At 36.0% G+C, this 25,235-nt stretch overlaps 1 protein-coding gene across 4 annotated transcripts in view; it reads left to right on the top strand.

Annotated features, from left to right (window-relative positions):
* SRPK1 (SRSF protein kinase 1) overlaps positions 1 to 25,235 on the top strand; it is a 60,155-nt gene extending 34,920 nt beyond the window's left edge. For 2 of the 4 annotated variants that reach the window (XM_016120236.2, XM_016120235.2), the window contains 9 exons: positions 268 to 433; positions 2,348 to 2,373; positions 2,801 to 3,014; positions 3,394 to 3,813; positions 4,188 to 4,288; positions 14,188 to 14,295; positions 17,767 to 17,836; positions 21,138 to 21,230; positions 22,775 to 25,235. In XM_016120236.2, coding sequence (XP_015975722.1) covers positions 268 to 433; positions 2,348 to 2,373; positions 2,801 to 3,014; positions 3,394 to 3,813; positions 4,188 to 4,288; positions 14,188 to 14,295; positions 17,767 to 17,836; positions 21,138 to 21,230; positions 22,775 to 22,959 — 1,383 coding nt within the window. In that variant the 3' untranslated portion in view covers positions 22,960 to 25,235. Of the gene's footprint in view, positions 1 to 267; positions 434 to 2,347; positions 2,374 to 2,800; positions 3,015 to 3,393; positions 3,814 to 4,187; positions 4,289 to 14,187; positions 14,296 to 17,766; positions 17,837 to 20,735; positions 20,829 to 21,137; positions 21,231 to 22,774 lie in introns of all 4 variants that reach the window. The other 2 variants (XM_036239278.1, XM_016120237.2) reach the window with 2 other exon arrangements.

The raw sequence follows: 25,235 nt of genomic DNA, 5'->3' as shown, positions 1-25,235 counted from the left end.
GTTCTTAGTTAAAGAATATCTCTAAATAGAATTAGCTTTACAAAACTTGGGAGAACTTTTTATTATAAATAACTTAGCATTGTTCATACTTTACAGTTAATCTTTCTGGGGACATTTCTCTGTGCTTTTTAAAACTGCTTTATTCTCTGGAAAACTGCCATATCGTTTTTATATTTTTATTTTTTAAAATGTTGTATTGTGATTTCTTCCTTCTCCAGAAAGACTTCTATTCTGTGTTTGCAAGTCTACTACTCTATTCCCATTCAGGTGTTACAGGGTCTGGATTATTTACACACCAAGTGCCGTATCATCCACACTGATATTAAACCAGAAAACATCTTGTTGTCAGTGAACGAGCAGTACATCCGGAGGCTGGCTGCAGAAGCAACAGAATGGCAGCGATCTGGAGCTCCTCCACCTTCCGGATCTGCAGGTATATTTTCTTCAGGGATTTTGCTGGCATTAGAAGTTAAGAGAAGTTTCTATTTTTATTCTACTACCAGATAGTTCAAGAAAGCACCACTCATTCATTTAACAATAAGATACAGTAAGTACTTATATGTAAGAAATAGTTCCAGCCTGCAAAAGCATTGGTTCAATCTTGGTTTCATATTGGAAGAAGAAGACTAAAGATTATGTCTTTCAGGTGCAGATATGTCGTATGATTGACCATGAACAATGCAGTAGTTAGGCTCATTGACCGCCCCCTCCACACACACACACACACATTCAAAAATTCACTTTAACCAAAAATTTTCATGGCCAAAAGCTTTTCTAAAAGGAAGGGTTTATTGAGCCATATGTTAGCCAGAAAAAGAACCAGGTCCTGGGGCATTCACTCTAAACCACCCATCAGCAGGACTAGATGGAGAAGACACATGTCCACCATCCTGGGATTGACAAAGCTTTTTGATGCAGTTTGCAGAAGAAAGATGAAAGTTGTTTTCAAAGAATTTACATTGGCTATAGATAAAGGGGATAGGAGAAGATGAAGTGGGGGTAGGTACATAGTCCATAAGAAAGAAGTGTTTGCTTTATAGAATTGGTTGTGGGCAATAGTATAGGAAGATCATGTATAAACAAGATGTGATGATCCCTGGTGGTCAGCTATTCAGCTATTCTCTCAAAAATAGCCTTCTGGGGTTAGTTCAAAGTTTCAACATACATTCAGGAATGTTATCAGTCTTTATTGGTTTCAGCCTGCTGACTCCCCAAAAACTTAAAACACAGATAGCCTGATAACATAAACAGTTGATTAACACATATTTTGTAAGTTACGTGTTGTGTACTATATTCTTATAATAAAGTAAGCTAGAGAAAAGAAAATATTAAAATCATAAGGAAAGTACATTTATAGTATTTTTTAAAAAGAATCCTCAAGTAAGTGGACCCACACAATTCAAACCTGTGTTGTTCAAGAGTCAACGATATGTATAAAAGCTGGTTTATGTTGTTTTAAAATGTTTTTCTTGTGATTTGATGGCCATTTTTGATGTGTTTACCTTTTACCATAATTATACATGCTCATTTATAGGTCAGTGATCTGGCAGGGGGACAAGATAATATTGCTATTTAGAGATTGAGTTTAAGCACTGGAGTAGACATACTGAGTTGGAATCCTGGCTTCATTGTTGGCTGGGTGACCTTAAGCAAGTAGCTTGACTTCATTTTTACTCATGCAGGAGTTATTGAGATTAAATTTCATGTTAAATCAGTTCTGTAGTGTGCCACACAGTATTATGTACTAAGTAAATAAATATTGGCTACTATGATTATGATGATTTTTTTTCCATTTGAGAAACATTTTAATTTTAGTAGTTTAATTATATTTGAGAACTTTCCTGATCCATAAGTTGAGGTATCAATTATCATAGGCTTCCATTAAAAAGGAGAACTGAAGTGAGAACTGGGAAGTTAATGATAACAGTTTCATTTTTGCAAAATGAAAAAGTTCTAGAAATATAACACAACATGTGACTATATTTAATACTACTAAACTGTACACTTAAAAATGGGAGTCCTGGGTGGGAATTAAGTGGCGGTTGTTGCCTATCATTTTATTTTAAGGAATACCTGGTAATGAGATTTAGCAGCATTAATAGCGGAAACCAGAAATGAGGACTTTGTTTTGCATCTATTGACGCTATCCGAAGATAAATTTATTTAAACTTATTTTAAAGTTGTCAATTTTTGTAATCTTTTTAAAGAAGGATAATGTTGCTTAAGTAGTTGTCTCTACAATATTTAAACTGTACGAGAGTTTTCACTCTGATAGGGTGTCTATGAGCCTTAGTTTATACTGCCTGCTGAGCACCAGGATTCTTACTTTGTTTTTTTTTCTTTTCAGTCAGTACTGCGCCCCAGCCTAAACCAGTAAGTATAAGGTGTTTCTATATTTAATTCTGGTCTATGGACAATGGGCAGGGTTTCTTCTGTTATAGATGATCACAGTTTGTTTAGAGTTTGAAAAACCAAAGAAAAATAATATTCCTCCATTTCTATGATTTTCTTCAAAAAATTTCCATGCATCTTCAGCAAGTTTGTACTGGTAAAGGCATCTGTAAATTTGAATGTGTCTGAGAGTACACCAGCCCCACAAACTGCTCAGAGGTCCAAGATTTGTTAATTTTATTTTTATTTGGTTTCTTAAGAGTATATACTTTTAAGTTAATAAACTTAAGTTCTGTGTTAGGGAAAGAGTGAAATTTAATCAGGAAGTAATTAAAGTTAACAGTTATCTCCAACAGGGGGTAATGGATTAGCCACCTGAAGGCTTTATCTGTTTGTAATCTCCGCCCAGGCTGACAAAATGTCAAAGAATAAGAAGAAGAAATTGAAGAAGAAGCAGAAGCGCCAGGCAGAATTACTAGAGAAGCGAATGCAGGAAATTGAGGAAATGGAGAAAGAGTCGGGCCCTGGGCAAAAAAGACCAAACAAGCAAGAAGAATCAGAGAGTCCTGTTGAAAGACCCTTGAAAGAGAACCCACCTAATAAAATGACCCAAGAAAAACTTGGTATAAATAGAGCATCACAAAAATTACTTTATAGCAAACTTTAACATTTTCATTGTTTTATAATATAGTGGTTTCATACACACAACACATCTCTGGGGGTGTCCTTATCCAGTAAGAATACAGAACTTTTCATAAATATTAGGCAGGTGATATTCAAATGTAATTTCTAACTTTTCTCAAGAAATGCAACATAGCCTTCGTTTAGCAATTGGGTAAAGGAAGAGCTTTGTCCTTCCATAAATAGGTTTTGTATGTTCAGTCGTGTTTTTATGCAAACAGTCTATAAATTCTAGAAAATGTTTTAATCTTGAGAAATTTTTCTGGTTTTTTTTCATTCATACACATACACATACATCCTTTTTGTCTGTTTGTTCCTTAGAAGAGTCACGTACCGTTGACCGGGATCAAACACTTATGGAACGTGGTGTAGAGGGTGGTGAAGCAGAAATTAATTGCAATGGAGTAATTGAAATCGTTAATTATACTGAGAACAGTAATAAAGAAACATTGAGGCTTAAAGAGGATCTACATAATGCTAATGACTGTGATGTCCAAAATTTGAAGCAGGAAACTAGTTTCCTAAGCTCCCAAAATGGAGACAGCAGCGCATCTCAAGAAACAGACTCTTGTACACCTATAACCTCTGATATGTCAGATACTATGATGTGCCAGTCTTCGTCAAATGTAGCCCAGTCATTCAATGAACAGGACATCAGTCAACTTCAAGAAAGCATTCGGGCAGAGATACCCTGTGAGGATGAGCAAGACCAAGAACATAATGGACCACTGGACAACAAAGGTACCTCTGCACACATACTTCCCCAGTACTCCTTCCCTGCATAACATATATATGAATTTCTAGACAAAAAGTACTGTTTTTAAATAAATATAGCTTTACAGCAGATGTCCTAGTTACCTTCGATGTGTAAATCTGTAACTAACTCTGGATTTTATTGGTTGTATACTGGGTACACAGCATTTCACTTGTTGCTATGATGGCAGAGGTTTTAATTCTGGAAACCTAAGGTGCTGCTGTGTTCTTTTTACCTTAGAAAAGTTGTCGTGGGTTGCCAGTTGGGGGCCTGGGTGCATTACCTCAAGAGCATTTTATTAACCTTTGGGTATTTCTGTGTTTGTTGAACAATTTTATTGATGACTGCCTATTGTCTATAGGAAAGTCTACTGCTGGAAATTTTCTTGTTAATCCCCTTGAGCCAAAAAATGCAGAAAAGCTCCAAGTGAAGATTGCTGATCTTGGAAATGCCTGTTGGGTGGTAAGTTAAACTTGTCTTAGTACTTTGTTTTGACTAGGAGTTGATGAGAATTTGGACTTAGTTGTACTAAAAGAAAAAAACATCTTCAGTTCTAAACCTAGATTGGATTCCGTTAACCAATATCACCATTAAAAAAATGTTAGTTAATTTTTTTAAAAACCTAGATTGCCAGTTAACATTTTGATGAATATTTTTCACTTGGTCTTTTAATCTTTTGTTATGGAAAAGTTCGAATATATTTACAAAAGTAGAGAGAATGAGATCATGAAGCAATCCTTTCTACTCCACGTACCTGTCACCCAGATTCAATGTCAATTCCCAGCTAGTTTTATCTATATCTTCATCCATTTTCATATTCTTAATGCCTGTGTTCCCCCCAATTTTTTTTTCCCCAAAATTGGCACCTGACTTATTAGTTATAATCTTTTAGTTTACTTAATATATTTTGGACACTTTTCTTAGTCCACCAAAATTTTTATCAAATTCAGTTGGTTATTTAGTATTCCCTAGTACATTATAATCTTTACACATTTTTGACAGCTCTTTGCAATGAGCATCTTTGCTCATGAATCTAAGTCATCCCTAGAAACATGTTCTAGACATGAAATTGCTAAATCAAAAGTTGGGAGCTTTTTTTAAAGGAGTTTTTGATCTGTAGTGTCATTAATACTGTTGTTTACCTAGTTAATATGGGGGCTGTTGCATTATTTTAAATGGACATCTTTTTAAATGTACAATATAATATATATCTAAATGACATTGCTCAAAGAAACATATGCTTTGTAAACAGGAATATTGGAGATGCTTGGGACAAAAACTGGGCTTATATGGCTTATGTTAACACTTCAAATTCCCTCTTCCATATGACTACTTTCTGTACCTAATGGTTTATACCCTAGAAGGAACATACTTCCAGTATTGATTCTAGAATATTATTATACCTTTTAGGAAAAATGAAATCAGATCTTAGCACTGGTTGATAGCAAGATTGAAAAGCTTTTGAAGCAATTAGAATTACTTCACTACACCATTGTCTAGTCCAGAATTACTTCACTACACCATTGTCTATTTTCACCTGGATGACTGCAATAGCCTCTTTCCCTCTCCATTCAACCACCTACCCTTGTCCCCTACCGACTGTTGTCAACAGAGCTATCAGTGTGATCCTTTTAAATACAAATCATATCAGATACTCTCAAATCCTTGTGGTGGCTTCCCTCATAGTAAATGTTAAAGGCCTTACCATGTCCCAACACACTACCAAACAAAAAATACTTACTGTTCCTACTGCCTGGAATTTTCCTCCTAATAAAATGTGTTTACCTCAGTCCCTTATTTCAAGTCCTGTTTGAAGATGTCATCTTATCAGGGTGATTGTCCTCTGAACACCTAACATAATTAGCAAACCACCACTCTTGAAACCCATATAACACCTACATTATATTTATTCATGTGTTTTCTCTCTTCTTGTCCTCCCTCAAATTTTTTTCTCCCCAGCGCTATCACAATCTGATACTAAATGATGGTTTGTTTAATATTCCTCTCCCTAGAACATATGTTTATCACAACAGAGCTTTTTATAGTTATTCACTGCTATGTCTATGATATTTAGAACAGTGCGTGATACATAGGAGATAATAAATATTTAAGTAAATGAATTTGTAGAGAAGTGGTGCAAACATCAAATGTTTGTAAGTTTTCTGCCCACACCATATTTTAAGTTTCCATGCCTTTGTGTTCGTAACATGCTTTCCTGACCCACCGGGCACACTTTTGGTACAACCTTTCCTGTCACCTTTACTATAGCACTTTTATCTTCAACCATTACATGCATGTATTTTTAACATGTCTCTACACCAAAATGACTTTACGTTTTTTTCATCCATTCACTCATTCAACAATGTAATTGGCACATAGTCTGACCTGAGCACTAGAACACAGTGGTGAACTAGACGTGGGTGTCTTGGCTCTGCTGAATCCTGGTCAAACTCACATGTTGGTCTCTTCAGCACAGTGGCATCTGGCATTCAGTAATACAGTTTTATGTGTTGACAAAAGATACATCCAGACCTGTAGTGAATTTTTATAAGAGCTTATTTGAGCCAGAGTGACATTGCCAGGGAGCAAGATATCAAATGCTCCACAGAATGACACTTTTGCAGTTTATTTTCTACATTGGAAATTAAGGAGGGAACATAAGGAAGGTTACATGAAGGTAAAAGAAAGCAAGGTAGGAATTGGATTACAGGATAGTTAAGAAGATTGTATGTTCTCTTGAATGTGGTTACGCTTCAGGGGGACTGAAAAAGAGGCATTTTCAAAGATGTGGTAATAGATGCACAGAAACAATGGACAGGGCTTGCGTAAGGCGAAAATAAAGTTTTTACTAAAGAAATTATATGCCTGTGGTGTGACTACCCACCGTGACCTGCCCAGTTAGGAATTTATGATCAGAACACCCTGTGAGGTTACTTTGGGTCACTGGACTTCTCAGATTTATTAGAGAGCCCTTTTTTCATTCACATATGTAATTTTCAAAAAGCTCGACTTATAAAAATAAGTATACTTTTGCTTATCAGTTATACATGTATATAGTTTAGAGACAGTTATGTAGATTTCGATTCAAAAATCTAACCCCCACCCCCTTTGCCAATTTTTCACTCCCCACATAACAGTGTTTACCTTCATGTGCTGAGAAATAACTTGGATATATTGTTCTCAATTCTTTTTTTCAATTTTAGGTATTATTTCTTCCTCCTGAAAAGTATAACTGCCCCTATCCCCAGTCTTCCCAATTTAATATGATTTTTGGCTATGCAATCATTCTGTGTTTACATTATTAGGACTCTAATGCTATCCTCAGCTGAACTGAACATATCTGTGTAATGATGCCTTTTGCATAACATTATGTTTCATTTGTTTAGTCACCTTTGTACGCTTATCGCTTAATTCAACCCCCCACTTTCACCTAGTGGTATAAAAACCTACTTTAATACATACAGATACCTTGGATATTCTTTCAACTACTTTTTCAAACTAAAGAGCTCTATCCTGGAAGCTGGAATCTTCCCATCTGTTCATCACTTCAGTTACCCGGTAGGCCTGCTGCATTTCTGCCATTTGGGATATCCTTTCACTATCATCTTGGACATTATTGTTTACTCTCTATTGACATCCCATTTTCTGTCTCTCTGATCTTCTTGGGTTCTTTTTGTGTTTGTGTTTTGGTTTTTGTTTTGTTTTGTTTTGTTTTGTTTTTTGAGGTACATACAGCTTGCAGTAGAAAGGGTGTGTGTGATTGGGCAGACAGCGGGGAACCCTAAGTGTCTGGTAACACTTTTATTCTGCTTTCACAGTCAGTTGGCTGGGTGTAAAGTTTTAGATTTAGAATCATTTTCCTCAAGAACATTCGTCATTGCTCTATTGTCTTCTAGCTTTCCCATCTTGCTGCTAAAGACCAATGCCATTCTGATTCTTGATCTTTTGTATAAAGATTTTTCCCCCATGGAAGTCTGTAGGATCATCATTTCATGGCAGTATGTCTCATTAGGTCTATTTTCATCATTATGCTTATGACTCAATATTGAAATTCTGGTTCTTTGGTTTTGGCTTTGTTTGTTTGTTTAAATCTCCTTGGTCTCTGTTCTCTAGCTCTGAAATTTCACTATTCAAATATTAGACTTATGCAGGTACTCTTCCTTTTCTTACCTTTCCTTTTTTTTCTATCATTTTCTTTCTGTTTTATTTTCTGAAAGATTTCTCAACTTGTTCTCATAAGCTCTATTTGTTCTTATTTCTCCTATTATATATTTACTTTCCAAGAGTTTTTTGGTTCTCTGATTATCTCTCAGATGATATTATTTTCTCCATTATTGACATTTTCTTTTTCCTATATGATGTCTATTGTCTTTTTTCTATTTAGGATCACTAACAAAGGACTGTATAACCATGTGAATGGAGTGCTAAAAAGCTAGTTGGAAGCTCTGTGCCTGTATCGGTCTTTTTAGTTCATACTCAGATGCCAGGATCTGTGGATGTTTCCTCTTGGACTGGTCATATTTCCCACAGAAGACTTACAGTCTTCCTTGCATCTCCTACACAGAGAGTAAATGCATGGCTACTAGTGTTTTGGGAGTTAAGCAAGAAAACCGGGGGTTCAGCGTGCACGTGCATACAGTCACTGGATTTCTCTGTTTTTAGAATAGTACTCTGTTTAGCTGTGTGGAACATCCTCCAGATACTCTGTTTTACCCCCTCCAAAGTAAACCTCGAAGTGCTCTGTGGGCCAGGGAAGAAGCTGTGAGATCGCATCATGCCCTGTGTTCTGGAGCTCTGTTTCTTTAAAAGATGCTTTAAAGCAGTATTATTGCGTTCAATCCCACCCTCACCCCTACTTCGAGTGATACCTGATAACACCAGATCCTGAGCCTTGGTGAGAGGAGTGCTGTCGTATACATCGCATTGTTTCTCAGCTTTCACGAGTGTCTTATTCAGCTTTCTTGGGTTCACTAAGACATTTACCAGTGATCTCTCTGCTTTCCAATGTCTAAATTTTATTGCTCTGACTTTTTGCCATTCTCTTTGTTAGCATATGCTTTAAAAAATAATACTGGATTCTTTATTAAAGTGGAGTTTCAGGAGTGAGTAGATACATGTGTATGTATCCAATCAACCTTATGTACTTCAGCTAATTCTTGACCTCATTTAGCATCTTCGAAAGGCAATAGTGAGGCACAATGAATAAAGATGACTCCCTTGAACAACATGTCCATTTTTCTGAATGTATTACCTGTAGTACATTTCCACTTTGAACTCAGTATCTGAACCCATTATTTTCCAGTAAAACCATTTCCCTCTCTAAGTCTCTTCATCTTCATTTTTGTCAAGAGACAGCCAGCCCTACAGGCCTCGGCCACAGAGTTGCTTTTGGCTCTTTCTACTGTCTCCCACACCTAGCCATTGAATTTTTAAATTCTGCTTTTTCTTTCTGTGTATGTCCTTGTTTTTAACTCTTTCCTCTCCTATTTCCACAACCATTGTTCGGATTTTCATTAATAACCTAAATCGGGCCACCATCCAGAGGATTACTGGAATGATGTTCTCAGATGTCATATCAGGCTTCTTATAGCACACTTTCCTATTTACTAACATGCAGTGATGCTCTCTTATCTGCCAGATAAAATCTAAACTCTAGCGTAGCATTCTGCTTTATTTGGCTTTAGCAAATTTCCGTGCCTTTATTTGTGATGTTGCCTCCACCTGGAGTACTTTTTTCTTTTTTGGTCAAACTTTGTCTAATTTGGACCCTGCGAAACTCTGGTCAGGACTGGTTTTCTACCTGAAGCTTTCTCTACTTAATTTCCTCTCTTTACAAATGCCACTTTCTTGTTTTTGAATTTCAGTAAGATTAGAGAATCCTCTTCCACACTTTCTTATACATGTTTTGGTATTATCCAAATTTTGTTTCCTGTGTATGACCCATTCTGTGCTTCTTTTTCTATATTTATTTTTCATTATGGAAAACATTAAACCTATGCAAAACTAGAAAGAATAACAAACTTCTGTGCCATTCTACTAGTGTTGCCTAGCACTTATCAGTTCACTGCTTGTCTATTTTTACCTATATCCCCACCCTGCCACCCACACCAGATTATTTTGAAGTATATCCCAGGCATTTTATTTTCATTTGTAAATATGGCTTTCTAAAAGATGATTCTATTAAGTAGCCGTGACACCATTGTTACACCAAAAGTTAACAGTTCACTGATATCAAATATTCATTCAGTTTTGTTATCACATAAACATTCTTTCAGTTTTGTTTGAAATAGGTTCAAATAAAATCTATGAATGCCAAATTGGGTACCGTGTCTCTTAAATTGCTTTTACTATAGAGGTTTTCCCTTTTTCCCCCCCATACAATTTATGTGTTAAAGAAATTCCACTCATTTTGTTTGTTGTATCCTTGTGGTATTATTTAACATAGTCTCTATTTCCCCAAGATTAATACTTGTTTTTTGTTGTTGTTGTTGTTGTTTATTTGTTTGTTTGTTTTTGGAGGAAGAGTGAGGGAGACAAAGGAGAATGGGAGCAAGAGTTCTTTTTTTTTTTTAATTGAGGTAGCATTGGCTTACAACATTATATAAGTTTCAGGTGAACAACATAATTCTCAGTCTGTATACACTATAGCACATTTACCATCTAAAGTCTAGTTTCCACTGAACGCCATACATTTGGCCCTCTTTACCCTTTACATCCTCCCTCAACCCACCTTTTCTGGTACCCACCAATCTATTGTTTATATTTATGCGTTTTTTTGTTTTGCTTGTTTGTTTGTTTTTGTTTGTTTTACATTCCACATATAAATGAAATCATGATTGTTGTCCTTTCGTCTCATTCTACTTAGCATAATACCCTAAAAGCTTATTTATGTTGTCATAGATGGCAATATTTCATCTTTTGATGGCTGAGTAGTATTCTAGGTGTGCGCGTGTATGTGTGTGTGTGTGTGTGTGTGTGACCACATCTTTATCCATTTATCAATCAGTGGACACTTAGGTTTTTTCCATATCTTGGGTATTGTAAATAATGCTACAGTAAACATAGGGGTACAAATATCTTCTGTTTGATTACATTTTTGTTTTGTTGATGGTTTTCTTTGCTGAACGGAAGTTTTTTAGTTTGATGCAGTCTCATTTTTGTTTTTGTTTCCTTTGCCATTGAGGTCAAATCCACAAAAACATACCTAAGACTGATGTTCAGGAGCTTAGTGCTGTGTGTTTTTCTATGTATATTTTATGGTTTCATGTCTTACATTCAAGTCTTCAATCCATTTTTAGTTAATTTTTATGTATGGCGTAAGAGAATGATCTAGTTTCATTCTTCTGCATGTGGCTTTCCCAACAACATTTATTGAAGAGACTTCTCCATTGTATATTCTTGGCTCCTTTGTTATAAATTAGTTGTCCATATATGTGTGGGTTTATCTCTGGGCTCTCAATTCTATTTAATTAGTCTATGTGTCTTCTTTTCTGCCAATACTATACTGTTTTGATTACTACACCTTTGTAATATACTTTGACATCAGGAACGTGATACCTCCAGCTTTGTTCTTTTTTCTTAGGGTTGCTTTGGCTATTCAGGGTCTTTTATGGTTCCATACAAATTATCGTTATGTAATACCTATTTTTGTCTTTTGTTACCTTTTTTTGGCTTGAGGTCTATTTTGTCTGATATAAGTATAGCTACACTCACTTGCTTTTGGATACAATTTGTTGAGAGTATCATCTTTTACCCCTTTGCTTTGAGCCCTTGTTTCTCTTTGGTGTTGAGGTGAGTCTCCTGAAGGCAGAATAGAGATGAGTCTTTTTTAATGCATCCAGCTATTCTGTACCTTTTGATTGGTGAGTTCAGTCCATTTACAGTTAGGGCGATTATTGATACATGAAAACTTAACTATTGCCATTTTATTTTTTACATTCTGATTGCTCTGTATTTCCATTGTTTCTTTTCCTTTTGTTTTTCTGTATGCTATTTTAGTTTGGTGGTTTTATATGATTTTCTCCATTCCTTCTTTTTATGTTTTGGATTTCTGCTCTAGATTTTTATTTTGTGGTTACCATGTGGTTTATAAAAAATGTCTCATAGATAAATTAGTCCGTTTTCTTCTGATACTATCTTATCTTCATTTGTCTATGTAAGTTTTGTCCTTTTTCTCCTCTCCTTTTGTTTTTGTTGTCACAAATTATTCTTTTTTATGTGAGTATTCATTTTAAAATTGAAGTAACTATAGTTATTTTTAATACTTTTTCCCCTTTAACCTTTATGTTATAATTAAGTGCTTAACCCTGTATTCTGCAATACAGTTGCAATTTTCTGATTCTGTTTATCATCTTACTCAATGTTTTGTATACTTTTGCCATTTTGTTTCCGGAAGGAGAGCTCCTTTCAACATTTCTTGCCAGGCAGGTCTTGTGGTGAACTGCCTCAACTTTTCTTTGTCTGGGAAAGCCTTTATTTACCTTTAATATTTTGACTATGTCATTCTACTCTCTCTTAGCCTGTTGAGTTTCTGCTGAGAAATTTGATGGTAGCCTCATAAGGGCTCTTTGTAAATTACTGGGTTTTTTCCTTGGCTGCCTTTCGCATTCTTTCTTTATCATTCACTTTTGACAGTTTTCATATAATGTCTTAGAGAAGGGTATTTTTGTTTGTTTGTTTGTTTGTTTGTTTTTGGAGGGGGGGTTGGAGGTTTTGGGGTTTTTTGTTTGTTTGTTTGCTTGTTTGTTTGCATTGAGATAATTAGGTTTTCTATTAGTTTCTTGTATGCTCGGCTCCTCCAGGTTTGGGAAGTTCTCATCTATTATTTCTTTAACTAGGTTCTCTGTTTCCTTCTCTCTCTCTTCTCCTTCTGTCAATTTTATTCTTGTTATCCTTTATGATGAAGCTGGATAGTTCTCACAGTTTTGTGGGTTTTTTAAATCTTAGTTCTCTCTGCTCTTCCACCTGATTCATTTCTAGATTTCTATCTTCAAGCTTGTTCATTCTCTCTTCCTTCTGGTCTGTTCTGTTTCCAGTGCTTTTTAATTCATTCTTTATCTAATTTATTGAGATTTTAGTTCCAGAATTTTTTTGTTTGGTTATTTTTCAGAGTTTCAGTATCTTTCGTAAAGCATACCTTCTGGTCATTATTTTATTCCTGAGTTCATTGAACTACACTTCTGAGTTTTCTGGTATCTTCAGTTTCTTCAAGACAGCTGTTTTCCATTCTCAATCATGTAGATCACAATCTTCCAGGACATTGAGTGTGGTTTCTGGCGAATTGCCATTTTATTTTTGTGATATCATGATTATCCATGGTGCTTGATGGGTTGTTCTTCTGAACACTTTTCTTATTTAGGTACAGTTTGGTTTAATTCTAACAATTCAACAAGTTGGTAATTAGAGGCCTTTTGTTGTTTTCCAGTAGGTGGCACTTTAGTACAAGGTTTTGTTTTCTCTTCCCAGAGCTGACGGGCTATATTTGAGAGTCAGCACTTTCCACTTTGCACATCTTCTGCCAGGGGTGTCACAGGTGCTCTCATCCTCCCTGCTTTTGCCTCTAGGGACACTGGTGCCATGCTGCTTCCAATGTTAGTATAGTCCCGGATTTCACTGGAGTCACCAGAATGGCAGATGCCCCAGTGTGTCCTGAGTCATCTTGAGTCTCAGGCACCACCACAGCCAGGGAAAGGAGCCAGAGGTGCTCGTGCCTGTGCTGCTGCTTGCCTTTTTCTTTGCTGAAGGATGGAAACCAGAGTCACGAGCCTTTCCCTTCTCCTTTACTGCTACCATGTTCACTGGGGCTTCGAGCTTAGCTGCCACCTCTAGACCAGGTCCCAGGCATCTTCCCTGCTGTTCCCCCAGTTCCACCATTTCTTGCATTCCCATCCACTCACCTTCAGATATACAGATGTGTGGATCTCTCAGGCTTCCTAGTGTGTCGATCAGAGGAATCTGTTGAGTTATAGATGTTCCACTAGTTAGTTGTAGATTGAAGTAGTCAGAGGGTGTGTCTCACTTTGCTATGATGCAGATGTTATGAATTCTTTATAAATGCTGCTTATCAGGTTCTTGAAACTTGAAACCTACCTCCTAAAAAAATTGTTATTCTCTAATCTGTATATTTATATTAAGTTAAAATTCATATGTTTGCAAAACTAATTTGGAGTAGACTGTAAAGCAAAGTGTGCTGTTTGGAGCTAATAGCATCAAAAGAATATTTAAGAAATTAGCTAAACTAAAACTTTGGTTTGGAGAAAACTTCAGAGAAATTATTTTAATCTTCATTAGTAAGCAGTCATGACTTGTTACTTTTTAGAATAAATAAATTTTAAAATACTGTTTTCTTCTCCATTTACTAGCACAAACATTTCACCGAAGATATTCAAACAAGGCAGTATCGCTCCTTGGAAGTTCTGATAGGATCTGGGTACAATACCCCTGCTGACATTTGGAGCACGGCATGCATGGTAATGTTCTTCTCCCTTGACCTTCACTTGTTATTTGGTGGTAACATACCTTGCCCTGTTTGTCAATTTCAATAGACCAGCAAATTAACAATCAAAAAATTTTTTTGTGTGACTTATCACCAACATTCTAAACCCTGTGTCTGGAGAGATCTGAATTCAAAAGCCAGTTACCAATATCCAGCATTTCATTTTATTCCTGCCAAATTTCTGTTAGATGAAAGAACCAAATGTTTCTTACTACAGATTTGGGCAGGTGGGTGGGGAGAGATGGATTCAAAACAGCTGCTCCAAATTGTTAGTTTTGATTAGGAGGTTACAAGTACCCCTTGCTTTTTTGGCTCTGATCTTTTTTCAGATTTTTATTCAGTACCATTCGGCAGTTACTCAGATATCTTATAAGACGTGAAATTCAGTCATCAGGAGATTCATAAGTTGCTGCCTTGTCCCTGGCAAGCAGCTTACTCAGGTGGTCAGAGTTAGTTGATATTAAATGATTCCCCATGTTGAATCATGTTATATTGTTTTGTGAAATGGAGTCTACTTCTTTACTTGTAATTTCGTGTTTATTTGCTTATTTTTCTCCCACTAGGCCATAAGTGCTGTGCTGGCAGGAATCATGTTTATTATGTATAGCTAAATGTCTGGTTCAGGCCTAGGCTCATTGTGAGTGGGTGTTCACAGTGTAGTTCTGATGCTAACTATCTATAGTTATCACAAACTTCACAGGTAAAGGCATGGTTTCCCACAAGGATCCCCTCAATTCAGACATAAGCCACAAACTCTTAGCTCCACAGGCCACCTGCACATTTGACCAGATGTCTACAAATTGAGGGATTCCACTATCCTTTCAGATTTAGTAATTTGCTAGAATAACTTATAAAACTCAGGCTCAGCATGAGTCACCTTATTAGTATAAATTTAATTGTGGCCCAGGGCCCACTGAATAACAAAAGGCACTTTTTATCACTCTCCCAGAATACAAGGACAAAGACCAAAGAAATTTTTTTTATATAACAGTACTTAATAAATATTTGTGGACCCTCAAAAGAGTGAGGTACATATCTTAAACTGTCATTTTAGTTAATATTTAGTATTCACAATCAATTCTGGAGAACACTTGAAAAGGTAGGACAGACTATAGAAACCTCTACTTGTTTTAGTCATAGATTTCTTGACTGAACATTCCTGAAAAACGTTGTCTTCCAAAGATAATAGAATTAACATGTTATTAATATGGCATGACTTTATAAATCATTTTGTTATGGCATATCAGTGGTTTTTAAGGTGGAGGACTGTCTGAAATAAAGTCAGATTTGGTATTGTGCACACAAAATGAAAGGACTTTGAATAAAGTATGACTTTTTGTTATACTTTAAAGCTTTGATTTTGAGGAATTTCATTTGAATTGATTTGCTAGAGAAAATAAGTGATACAATACAACCAACAATAAAATATAGCTAGTATATAGATGACATCTTATTTAATATGACGTTCTTAATAGTGGATTAATGGTTTGAGGGCACAAATTCCACTTGCTATTTAACATAGTTAAGGCAAAAAAAGATGAAAGAGGGATTAACCTTGCCTCCTGTTGGGACCAGCTCACGTGCAGGAATTCTCTTGACCAAGGGAGGGAAAGCACTAATTTGACATGAGACAATACCGCGAGAACTTGAACCCCATTTGTCCCCCCGCCCCAAATGTCTTTCATTGTACTGATAGATGTAGAAATGTTGCTTTAAATTTGGCCATACTCAAAGAGTAAAAATAAATCCTGGAATATCAGAAGTGCGTGGAGAGATGGATCATCCTGCATCCAGTGCAATTAATTGATAAAAATATTGGGACCCTTTCTGAGACGTAAAGAGACAGTTGTAAGATTGCCTGGTCCATTGATGATGGAGACTACAAAGTGTAGAAGGGCAGTATATAAAGGGAATGTTCTGTGAAGAACATTTAAGAATTAAAGAATAGATGTTTTATAAATTTCCAAACATTCTGTGGATTTTGACAAATATATGACGTATATCTACCATTATAGTATCATATTAAAGAGTTTTACTGTCCTAAAAATCTTCTCTGCTTCACCTACCTATTGATCTATTTCTCCCTCCCCTCAACTCCTGTCTAGCACTGTTTTCTTTTATCTCTATCTTTTTCCAGAATGTCACATACTTGGAATCATACAGCATGTAGTCTTCTAGGATGGTTTCTTTCCCTTTGTAATAATCATTTAAAGTTCTTCCATGTCTTTTCATGACTTGATTAGCTGAGTAATTCTATTGTCTGGATGTACCAGCACACTGGATTTTATAACTGATTTTGCCTGTGTCTGTCACTGTGATCCTGACTGACATAAAATAGGCTGTTCGGTCAGTGTGAGTCAAGGATGGGAGTGGGAATCAGGAGCCCTGGATTGTAGGATGGGCTCTTAAATTTCAGTTTTAGAAAATTTTCTTTTTTGAAAAAAAACTTCAATTTCAATATCTTTACTGACCGATTCAGAAGATGTTAACAAATTTTGATGAATAAGAATCATTTTGTTTCTGTTCTGCTTTGGGACTATAAATCTCAGGATAATTAGAGGGTAGAATAAGTGTTCTCACCGGTGTGGTTCAGTTTCATAATGAACTGCTGGAATGTAAAACAAGCTATGCCTAACAAGAAGCCATAGCATCCTTGACATTTTTGAGGCATTCCTAAAACTTCTGATTTTGTGGTCTTGTTCTAGTCCTGGGTAATATATTTTGAGAAAGGCTGTCATGTCATGTGAAATTGCAGGAACTGAGACTGGCAGTTTCTTTTCCTGCTTGGTGAATGCTAACCTGATGGTCATATAGAATGTGAGTGGCTCCTGACTCCATTTACATTTAATCTTTTTCTCATTTTCTGTAGGACTAGGAAATGGGAACTCTCTATCCAGGATAGTTTAGTTTAGGGAGTGCTTTCCAAAGCAAAATTCTAAAATGGGCTTTTGCCAAAGAATAAAGATTCGTAGGTAGAGAAATGTCTGAATTTGGTTTAAGTTTTGGGTACAAAATCTCAATTTCTAGCCATATGAAATCATAACGTAAGAAAATAAGACCTCTTCTTATGAAAATTTAATAACTTATAATCACCTAAATATACACATATGCCCCTCTCGGAACAGAAATTAAAACTCAAGAGAAATGAGTTACGGATTTGAGGTGGGGGGCGTGGAATAAGCCACATGTTGATATTAACTTGAGTTTTTACAGTTTTCCTCTTCCATTTTATTAAGATACAATGTGGAAGAAAAGATCTTTAGGAATAATCTTAGGTATTTTTTTAATAATCATCTGCAGGTTTTTCCAAGAAGAAAAATTATATAATATGGAGCCAAATAGTAAGCTTCCCAAAGGCCTCTTTTTTTTTTCTATTCTCTTTTGTCTTTATTCTTTTTCTTTTTTTTTCTTTTAATGCTTTTATATGCTGTCCTCTTTTTCTTAGGCCTTTGAACTAGCCACAGGTGACTATTTATTTGAACCTCATTCGGGGGAAGAGTACACTCGAGATGAAGGTGAGTCTCCTTAATGAGAATGTCTGTGCATGGTAGTTATGCTTTTTACATGTGGCTTTAGTCTTTTTTTGAAGAGCTTTAGTCTTTTTATTGTGCTGAGTATATATAAATCCCCAAAAAAGATAGAAATAAAAGATGTTTTATAGTAGGTATTAGATATTCTAGATATTTTATAATATATTATTAAGGAACTCTATATAAGGATTAGAAAAAAGTCTACAATTGATTAAACTAAAATTTGTATTCTTCTAAAACAGCTTGTTATCTTCCTATCTTTATAAATTAATACTTCATTCTTTACCGAGTCTGAATCTGTCTTTTCATCAACTTCTTGCTCAGTTATGCCTCCAGCTTTATTTGGAAGTCAGTAATTTTAATACAGACACACTACTTGAATGCAGAAACTGCATCCTATTTGTCTATATAAATTTTACAATTGGCATTCTTTTTTCCCATTTCTGAAAATTAAAGCCATGTTTTTTCTTTTTAAATCACACATTCAGAATTCCATTTTGAAACAAAATTTATTGATTTACATTTTGTGGTAGCCAGTGGGAAAAGCCCAAGCTGACAGCTGCTTTGTCTGACAGGCTGTGAAAACATGACTGAACGTGTGGGGGGATTTTTTCTGTTGTGATAGCATCTACATAACTAGATGAAATAATAATATGAATGAAAAAAGCTATTAAAGAAATGTTTTGCCTTCTTTATTACACAGTTTAGGCAGCTTTTGTTTTCAGGAGTAATAAAGATTACTTTGAAAGCAGTAGCAATATACCCTCCCAATACAGAAAATATGTTCTTTACTAAAATATGTCCTCAGTACTTTGGCAAATCAGGTTTTGTGCTCTAGAAACAAGAATGCTCTCTATTTCTCAAACTGGTCTCCTGGGTTATATTCATAGCAGTGTTAGTAGGGTCTGCTGATATTCCTAACACACACTGTTTGGAAAATTCTGTGTTAACTCCCATAGCCAAATGCCTATTTTAATTGGTACATTTTGGACATGTTTTCTGTACATAAACTTCGTGTAAGAATATTCTGTATGCTACCTGTGCATAAACACGTTATTTTCCCCTATTTTCTCTTACTTTTTTCTGTGTTACAAGTTTGGGGTTATAGATACATATTTTATTTTAGAAATACCCTACTATATCTGTTTGGGAAGGTAATTAATTTTTTTCCCTTTACTTCCCTAGACTCGCTATAAATATATTGTGGTATGGAACACATATAGTGTCTAGAATTATATTGTATAGGATCTTATGCTACCAAACCTGAAAACTGAAATGTATATGACAAGGGGGAGCCATCTACTCTAGATATTTAGATCCTAGTTTATTCCTTCCTGTACCAGTCAGTACTAACAGTCCTTAGATGAAACCTCAAAATACAGTTTGGCCCATAAGAGCAAGAAAAAGCAAACCTTTATCCCCTGACTAGTGAATGGCAACTTGTTACAAGTATGGTAGGACAGGGGCCTAAGTACTGTGTCCTCTATTATTGTTGATGTTCCACAGCCCTAACTCTTGAAATAATACTTGATAATTTTGCCTACCAAATATATCAATACTGTAATTAATTGATAAGCCAGAATAGGTTGTTGGAATTAAATGTAAAATAACAATTTCAAGGGGAAAATAATTCCTTGATATAGGAAAAATATTAAAAGAACCAATATTACACATTACACTTGGAAGTTTACAATAAGCTAAACTGTTGCCTCACAATTAACTTATACAAAGACATTTGTTTAAATGCCTAAAATCAGCAGAAGTTTGTTGGCAGCCAAGTATTTGTTACCAAGCCATAAATTCAGTCAAAACTGCCCAAAGGTTATAGTAAATTTGTGAATATAAAACCCCTTTAAAATGACACCAGTGAGTCCTTTACATGCAGATATGATCTGAAACCTTCACAAATTCCCAGATATATGGCTGTCTCTAGCATGTTATTCCCCTAGATGATACATTATTGGAGGTTTTAAGTGATTCCTTTTGACATTAATGATTTCTGTAACTGTAGGACTAAACTCACTTATAAAGCTCTTGTGGCTAGGAGCCATCACTTTCAAACCCTCTTCACATTCTTAGTTTCTGTCGCCTGCAGAGTGAAAAAGGTAGTATTGCTGCCTGTAAGTGTGGATACTGGCTGGTCTCAAGCTCACTTCTTGGTGACAGCCTGCACACCTCTCTGTCAGCGTTCACTGTCCGTGTTCATACTGTGACAGTTACAAAGGCACTGCATGACTTGAGATATTTCAGTGGCTTGCAAATAATCAAATAGGTATGCTTGAAAATGTTTATGCTAAGTTTAACTTAAAGGTGTAATTTATTTTTAAAAAATGCAGTTCTTGACTAGACATAAGTTGTGGGTTTTCATTCTTATTCTACCTCTTTTTAGCTCTATAGTTTCAAGTAGGTCATTCTCTCTAAGATTCCATTTTTTCATCTTTAAAATGGCATATTAATCTTTGGCCTGTTTCACAGGGTGAGTTTGAATACTCAAATAGTCATGTTAGTGCTTTAATCATCATGAGTATTTTTAAATAAAGTAATATTTTACTGATTGAAGCCCAGAGCAGTATTTAAATAAATAACAGTTCTGGAATGTCTAAAGAATATTGATACCTTACCTAAAAAACCCACCTGAACTTAGGTATATAGACAAAATAGAAATAAAGGTGTAGATAAGCCTCCGAACTCCAGAATGGGATCTGCCAACTACTGTCACGTGACAACCACCTGAAATAATTCTTGGTTTTCCCAGTCTCCCCTTAAGTATCCTTGGTTTTATTTGTAGTTACTTTTAAACAGCTAGTCTTTGAAAAAGCTATTCATAGAAAAACCTCTTTTATAGCTTATCCTTGATCCTGTTCTTCTTACCCTTCTATTTTAGACCACATTGCGCATATTATAGAGCTGATAGGCAGAATTCCAAGACGCTTTGCCCTCAGTGGGAAATACTCACAGGACTTCTTCAATCGCAGAGGTAGTATTGTTAACATGAGTTTTCATCTAGGCCCCAAGGATACAACTTCAGGAAGCAGAGCATTCACACCAAGATTGTTTGTACTTATCACTCAGGTCCCACTATAGTGGGCCCCTGATTTTTATGGTTTTCTGGATTCTCCATTAGATGGATAGAGTCCTCTTCTTCCCATTTAGGATAGAAAACAAGCCTGAAATGTTTGACAAAGAGGTGTGCATGCTACTCTTTCTGCTAATGTCTAGAACTGGATTTGTTACTCCTATTATGTATGTCTTTTTTTCCCCTTTTTGAAATGTTTGAAACATACAGATCACATTGCACTGATCATAGAACTTCTGGGAAAGGTGCCTCGCAAGCTCATTGTGGCAGGAAAATATTCCAAGGAATTTTTCACCAAAAAAGGTAAAATAGATGTGTTTGTTCCCAGACATTAAAGGAACAAAAATGTTTAAAAATTAAGAGGTGAGTACAGCTGCGTACATGTTCCTGGCACCTACAGAAGGATGTTCCTACTTTGAATGCTGAGGTTACTTAGCAGAGGGGTGAAATAGTGTGGTCAGGATCAGAAACGGAAGCCAGATCCTCTGGGCTCAAATCCTAGCCTCTCTACTAGTTATGTAGCCTCAGTTTGCTGATTTCTAAATTGGAATAATTAGTATGCGTATAGTGACTGGCACAAAGTTGATTGATTACTACTATACAGCACTTCTGAAAAATGGGCAAATTTTTGCTAGCATTTGGCCTAAGAACTGCCTCTATCAAAGAGCAAGTAGTTTTTTTTAAGCTTAAGGGCAGTACTAAATGCCACTCATCTTATAGCCTATCGACACCTAACATCGTCATATGAATTAGCTTTATACTCTGTAGTTTCATAAGTTTATGTTACCACTTATTCATAAAGGAAACAAAGATAAAACTCACCTCAGATTTTTGACTTGATGATATATGTTGGCATATTTAAATACATATTGTGTATTGCAAATAAAATTTAAAGGTTGAAATGTGAAAACCCGATGTAGAAGGGATTAGAAACTGTCTGGCTTTTTTCCTCCTTTTTGGCAGGGTTCCTTTTTTCTTCACATCTGGTACATTAATTCTGAGAAAAATCATTTTTCCCAACACCGATAGCATGCATACTCAGAAACCTGTTTTAATGTTCCTCCTTGGGCAGGAAAGTGGTGAAGTGCTCCATGAGAGTTCCTTCTTGAGTGCAAAGTCATGAGTGCACCAAGTAGGCAATTAAATAGATATTCACTCCCCACAGAAGAAACATCAGATAAGTGTTGTATAAGAAGAATTTTTATGGCACTTACTTAATAAGCCACTGATAATTGACTGTCTTTTTAAAAAATTATACAAAAAAAAATTATACATCAAACAAGCAAAAAATAGATTGACATTCCAGAATAGTTCAGAGGTAATACAGCTGTATCTGAAAGCTATATGGAATTTATTCTTTTAGTTTTGTTGCTTTTATACATCTTTGACATGGTTTTAGCTTTCTATTTTTAAATTACTGCCAATTTTGAAGTAACATCTACTAGACTAGACTATCAAGCCAAAAAATATAAAGTACAAGCAAATTGTTCTTGGTATATGGTTATAAGCTGTCTCTGACTACCATATGAAACCATGCTGAGTACATAGGCATTTAATATTCATTTTAGTGAATACCTAGTTCCTGATAGGCCTACCCAATTCGACTGGGACTAAAATCCCAGAATGGTGGAACAAACAACTTTTCTTAAATTTTTAGACCCTCATGAAAAATGGAGACAGTTCTTTCCAAGGAATACATTAGAGAAGTGCTTTTTGAATGGATGATTAGATTCTGATGGCAAAATCTGATTCTTTATAGACTACCTGGATTAGTTCCTGGATTTCCACAGAAAAATTTTGTCACTCATCAGTGTTTGTCAGTTTCTTTTGTACTGTTTTTACCGTAGGTGACCTGAAACACATCACAAAGCTGAAGCCCTGGGGCCTTTTTGAGGTTCTGGTGGAAAAGTACGAGTGGTCTCAGGAAGAAGCAGCTGGTTTCACGGATTTCTTACTGCCCATGCTGGAGCTGGTCCCCGAGAAGAGAGCCACTGCTGCTGATTGTCTCCGGCACCCTTGGCTCAACTCCTAAGCTCCAGCCAGCACCGCAGCAGAGCGTACCCGCAGGCCCTCCACCCCTCCTCTCCTAGCACTTCCCTCTTCCCTTTTCAGGATGAAGCTCTTCCTTCAAGGGTTTCTAGTTTTTTTTGTTTTTTTTCAATCCAACACGTTCATTTGGGTTTGCTTACTTGACCCTGTGGAGATTCTCCCACAGCCATTGGGCATCCTAGGTGAATTTGGCCTTGATTGGGCTTTGCCAAAGACTAATGGACTAAAATGTGAAACAGCCTCTCACCCTGTACCCTTGTCTTTCCATTAGGACATCCTTTAAATTATAAGCAGCCTTTTTTAAAAGAGCTATGAAGATATATGAGCTCATCCTTTTATTCACTGACTCTAAGAGTCAAATTTTCTAGCGCATATCCTATTGCCAGCATAAGGGTGAGAAGGGGGAGAAGGGTTTTACTTCTCTGTACAGCAGAGACATTAAACTTGCTGTATCCAGGCTGCATCACCTTCCTGGATTGTTTCTGTTGTTTATGTTCATATTTTCTCCTGCGACTTTTAAGCTACTGTCTTTTTAAATGAGCTGCATAAACACCAAATTTGGGTACCATTTTATCACTGTTCGAAGCACTGTCATATTCTTTTCATCCTTTAATAACTCTAAGATCCTTGAATCTTCAGTTTGATTTTTGATGGAAACAAAAACAGAACCACTGACTAATTTCTTCAGAACCACAGATGTTCTGCAAACAGTCCTCTTCTGTGTGTATTCTGTTACCCTACAGCAGAGTTATTATGATTGGCTGTTTGTGTTTCGGGGGTTTGGTTTTGTTTTTAATCCCTGGCTGGCACTTTACTCATTGCACTTGAGTTTATTGCCCCATAACTAAAGAATTCAAGATGACTCTAGAAAGGTGATCTGGATTTCACAGATTTCCCGTATAAGAAGAAAATATCCTAGAGTTCTTGATTCTTTTCCAAACAGTCCCTTAACTTTTATTTACAGCTTTTTCTTTACCTTGTCCCAAAATTTAGCCTTGAAGTTTCCCTCTGTGGCCTTGCCTTTCTCATTTTCTCAGAGGCTTCAGGTCTTAAGTGAAATCCCAGGATAAAAGAACCAAGGGGAGGGGTGGGATGGCACTTTTTTCATTGTTTATTTTGAGGGCTTGGTGGGTTTTGTTTGTTGTTTTGTTTTGTTTTGTTTTTTGTTTTGGTTGGTTGGTTGAAGATTAGCCATTCTCTGCTGCTATTTCCTTGTATAATGTAAGTTTTTTTTTTAACTGCGATTTTGAGATGATTGAGATGTACTTGAGGCTTTTTTCTTTCTTTCTTTTTTTTTAATGAGAAAGGCTTTGTGAATCTTATTTTAGAATGGGCCTCTCCTAGACTTGCCCTAAACATTGCATATTCCTCGGATCATACTGAAAAGCAAAAGAGGGGCAGGATTGAGGTCACCGCTGCTTCAGCATGGACCAAGTGGGCCTTTGGGATTACAGCATTCTCCAGAAGTGGCTACAGGACTCTGATTTACAGAAAGCCAAGGAGGTGCAACTTGAGGCTCTACTAGCAAAGCTACCGATGAGACTGTTGGGTAGCCAGCTTTCTATACGGGAGATTGAAATCTAGATTGTCATTTATCCATCAACAATGACAAAGGAAAAAGTGGTGCAATTATGCAATCCATTTAACTCATAAACATTACCCTGAGTAACTATGACCAGCCATTCATCGGATCCTTGATTGGGTAGTCCTGAAATCAGACATGTTCCTGTAGAAAGAATTTTAAGTGAGGCTGTCTATGCACCTATCAAGAATAAAGAGAATAGATTGTATCAAACAACGGCAGGGAAAATCCTTCAGCAATTCTAATCCACTTTGGGTTTTCAGCGATAACATATATCTAAAGCAATAGCAGACTAGAACTGAATTCTTTTCTACACTGTAAAAATCACAATTGTGGAATTACAGGAATTCTGGTGATGATATTAAGGTGAAATAACCAAAAAACACAAAAGAAGGCCCCATTTTAACAATTGACATGAAATTTCAGTAAGAGAGAACCTATAATTTCATTTTGGAAATGTTTCCCGCACCAAATAAGGGCTTTTTCCCCTTTCGTTTAAGGAGCCAGATGAATTAGAAGCTGTAGAAAGAGGCAGCTGTAGAATTTGATCTTCCAAGTACCCCATGTACCTTTACTGAACTTAATCATAATACTGTCAGATTGCCATGATCTCACTAAAGGATTTCTATTTGCTGTCAGTTAAAAATAAAACCCTGAATACATTTTTATTCTTTCTA

This window comes from Rousettus aegyptiacus, unplaced genomic scaffold (genome assembly GCF_014176215.1).
Source record: "Rousettus aegyptiacus isolate mRouAeg1 unplaced genomic scaffold, mRouAeg1.p scaffold_m13_p_1, whole genome shotgun sequence".
Lineage (NCBI taxonomy): Eukaryota > Metazoa > Chordata > Mammalia > Chiroptera > Pteropodidae > Rousettus > Rousettus aegyptiacus.
Note: the sequence above shows the minus strand (reverse complement) of the source record. Positions and strands in the feature narration are given on the sequence as shown.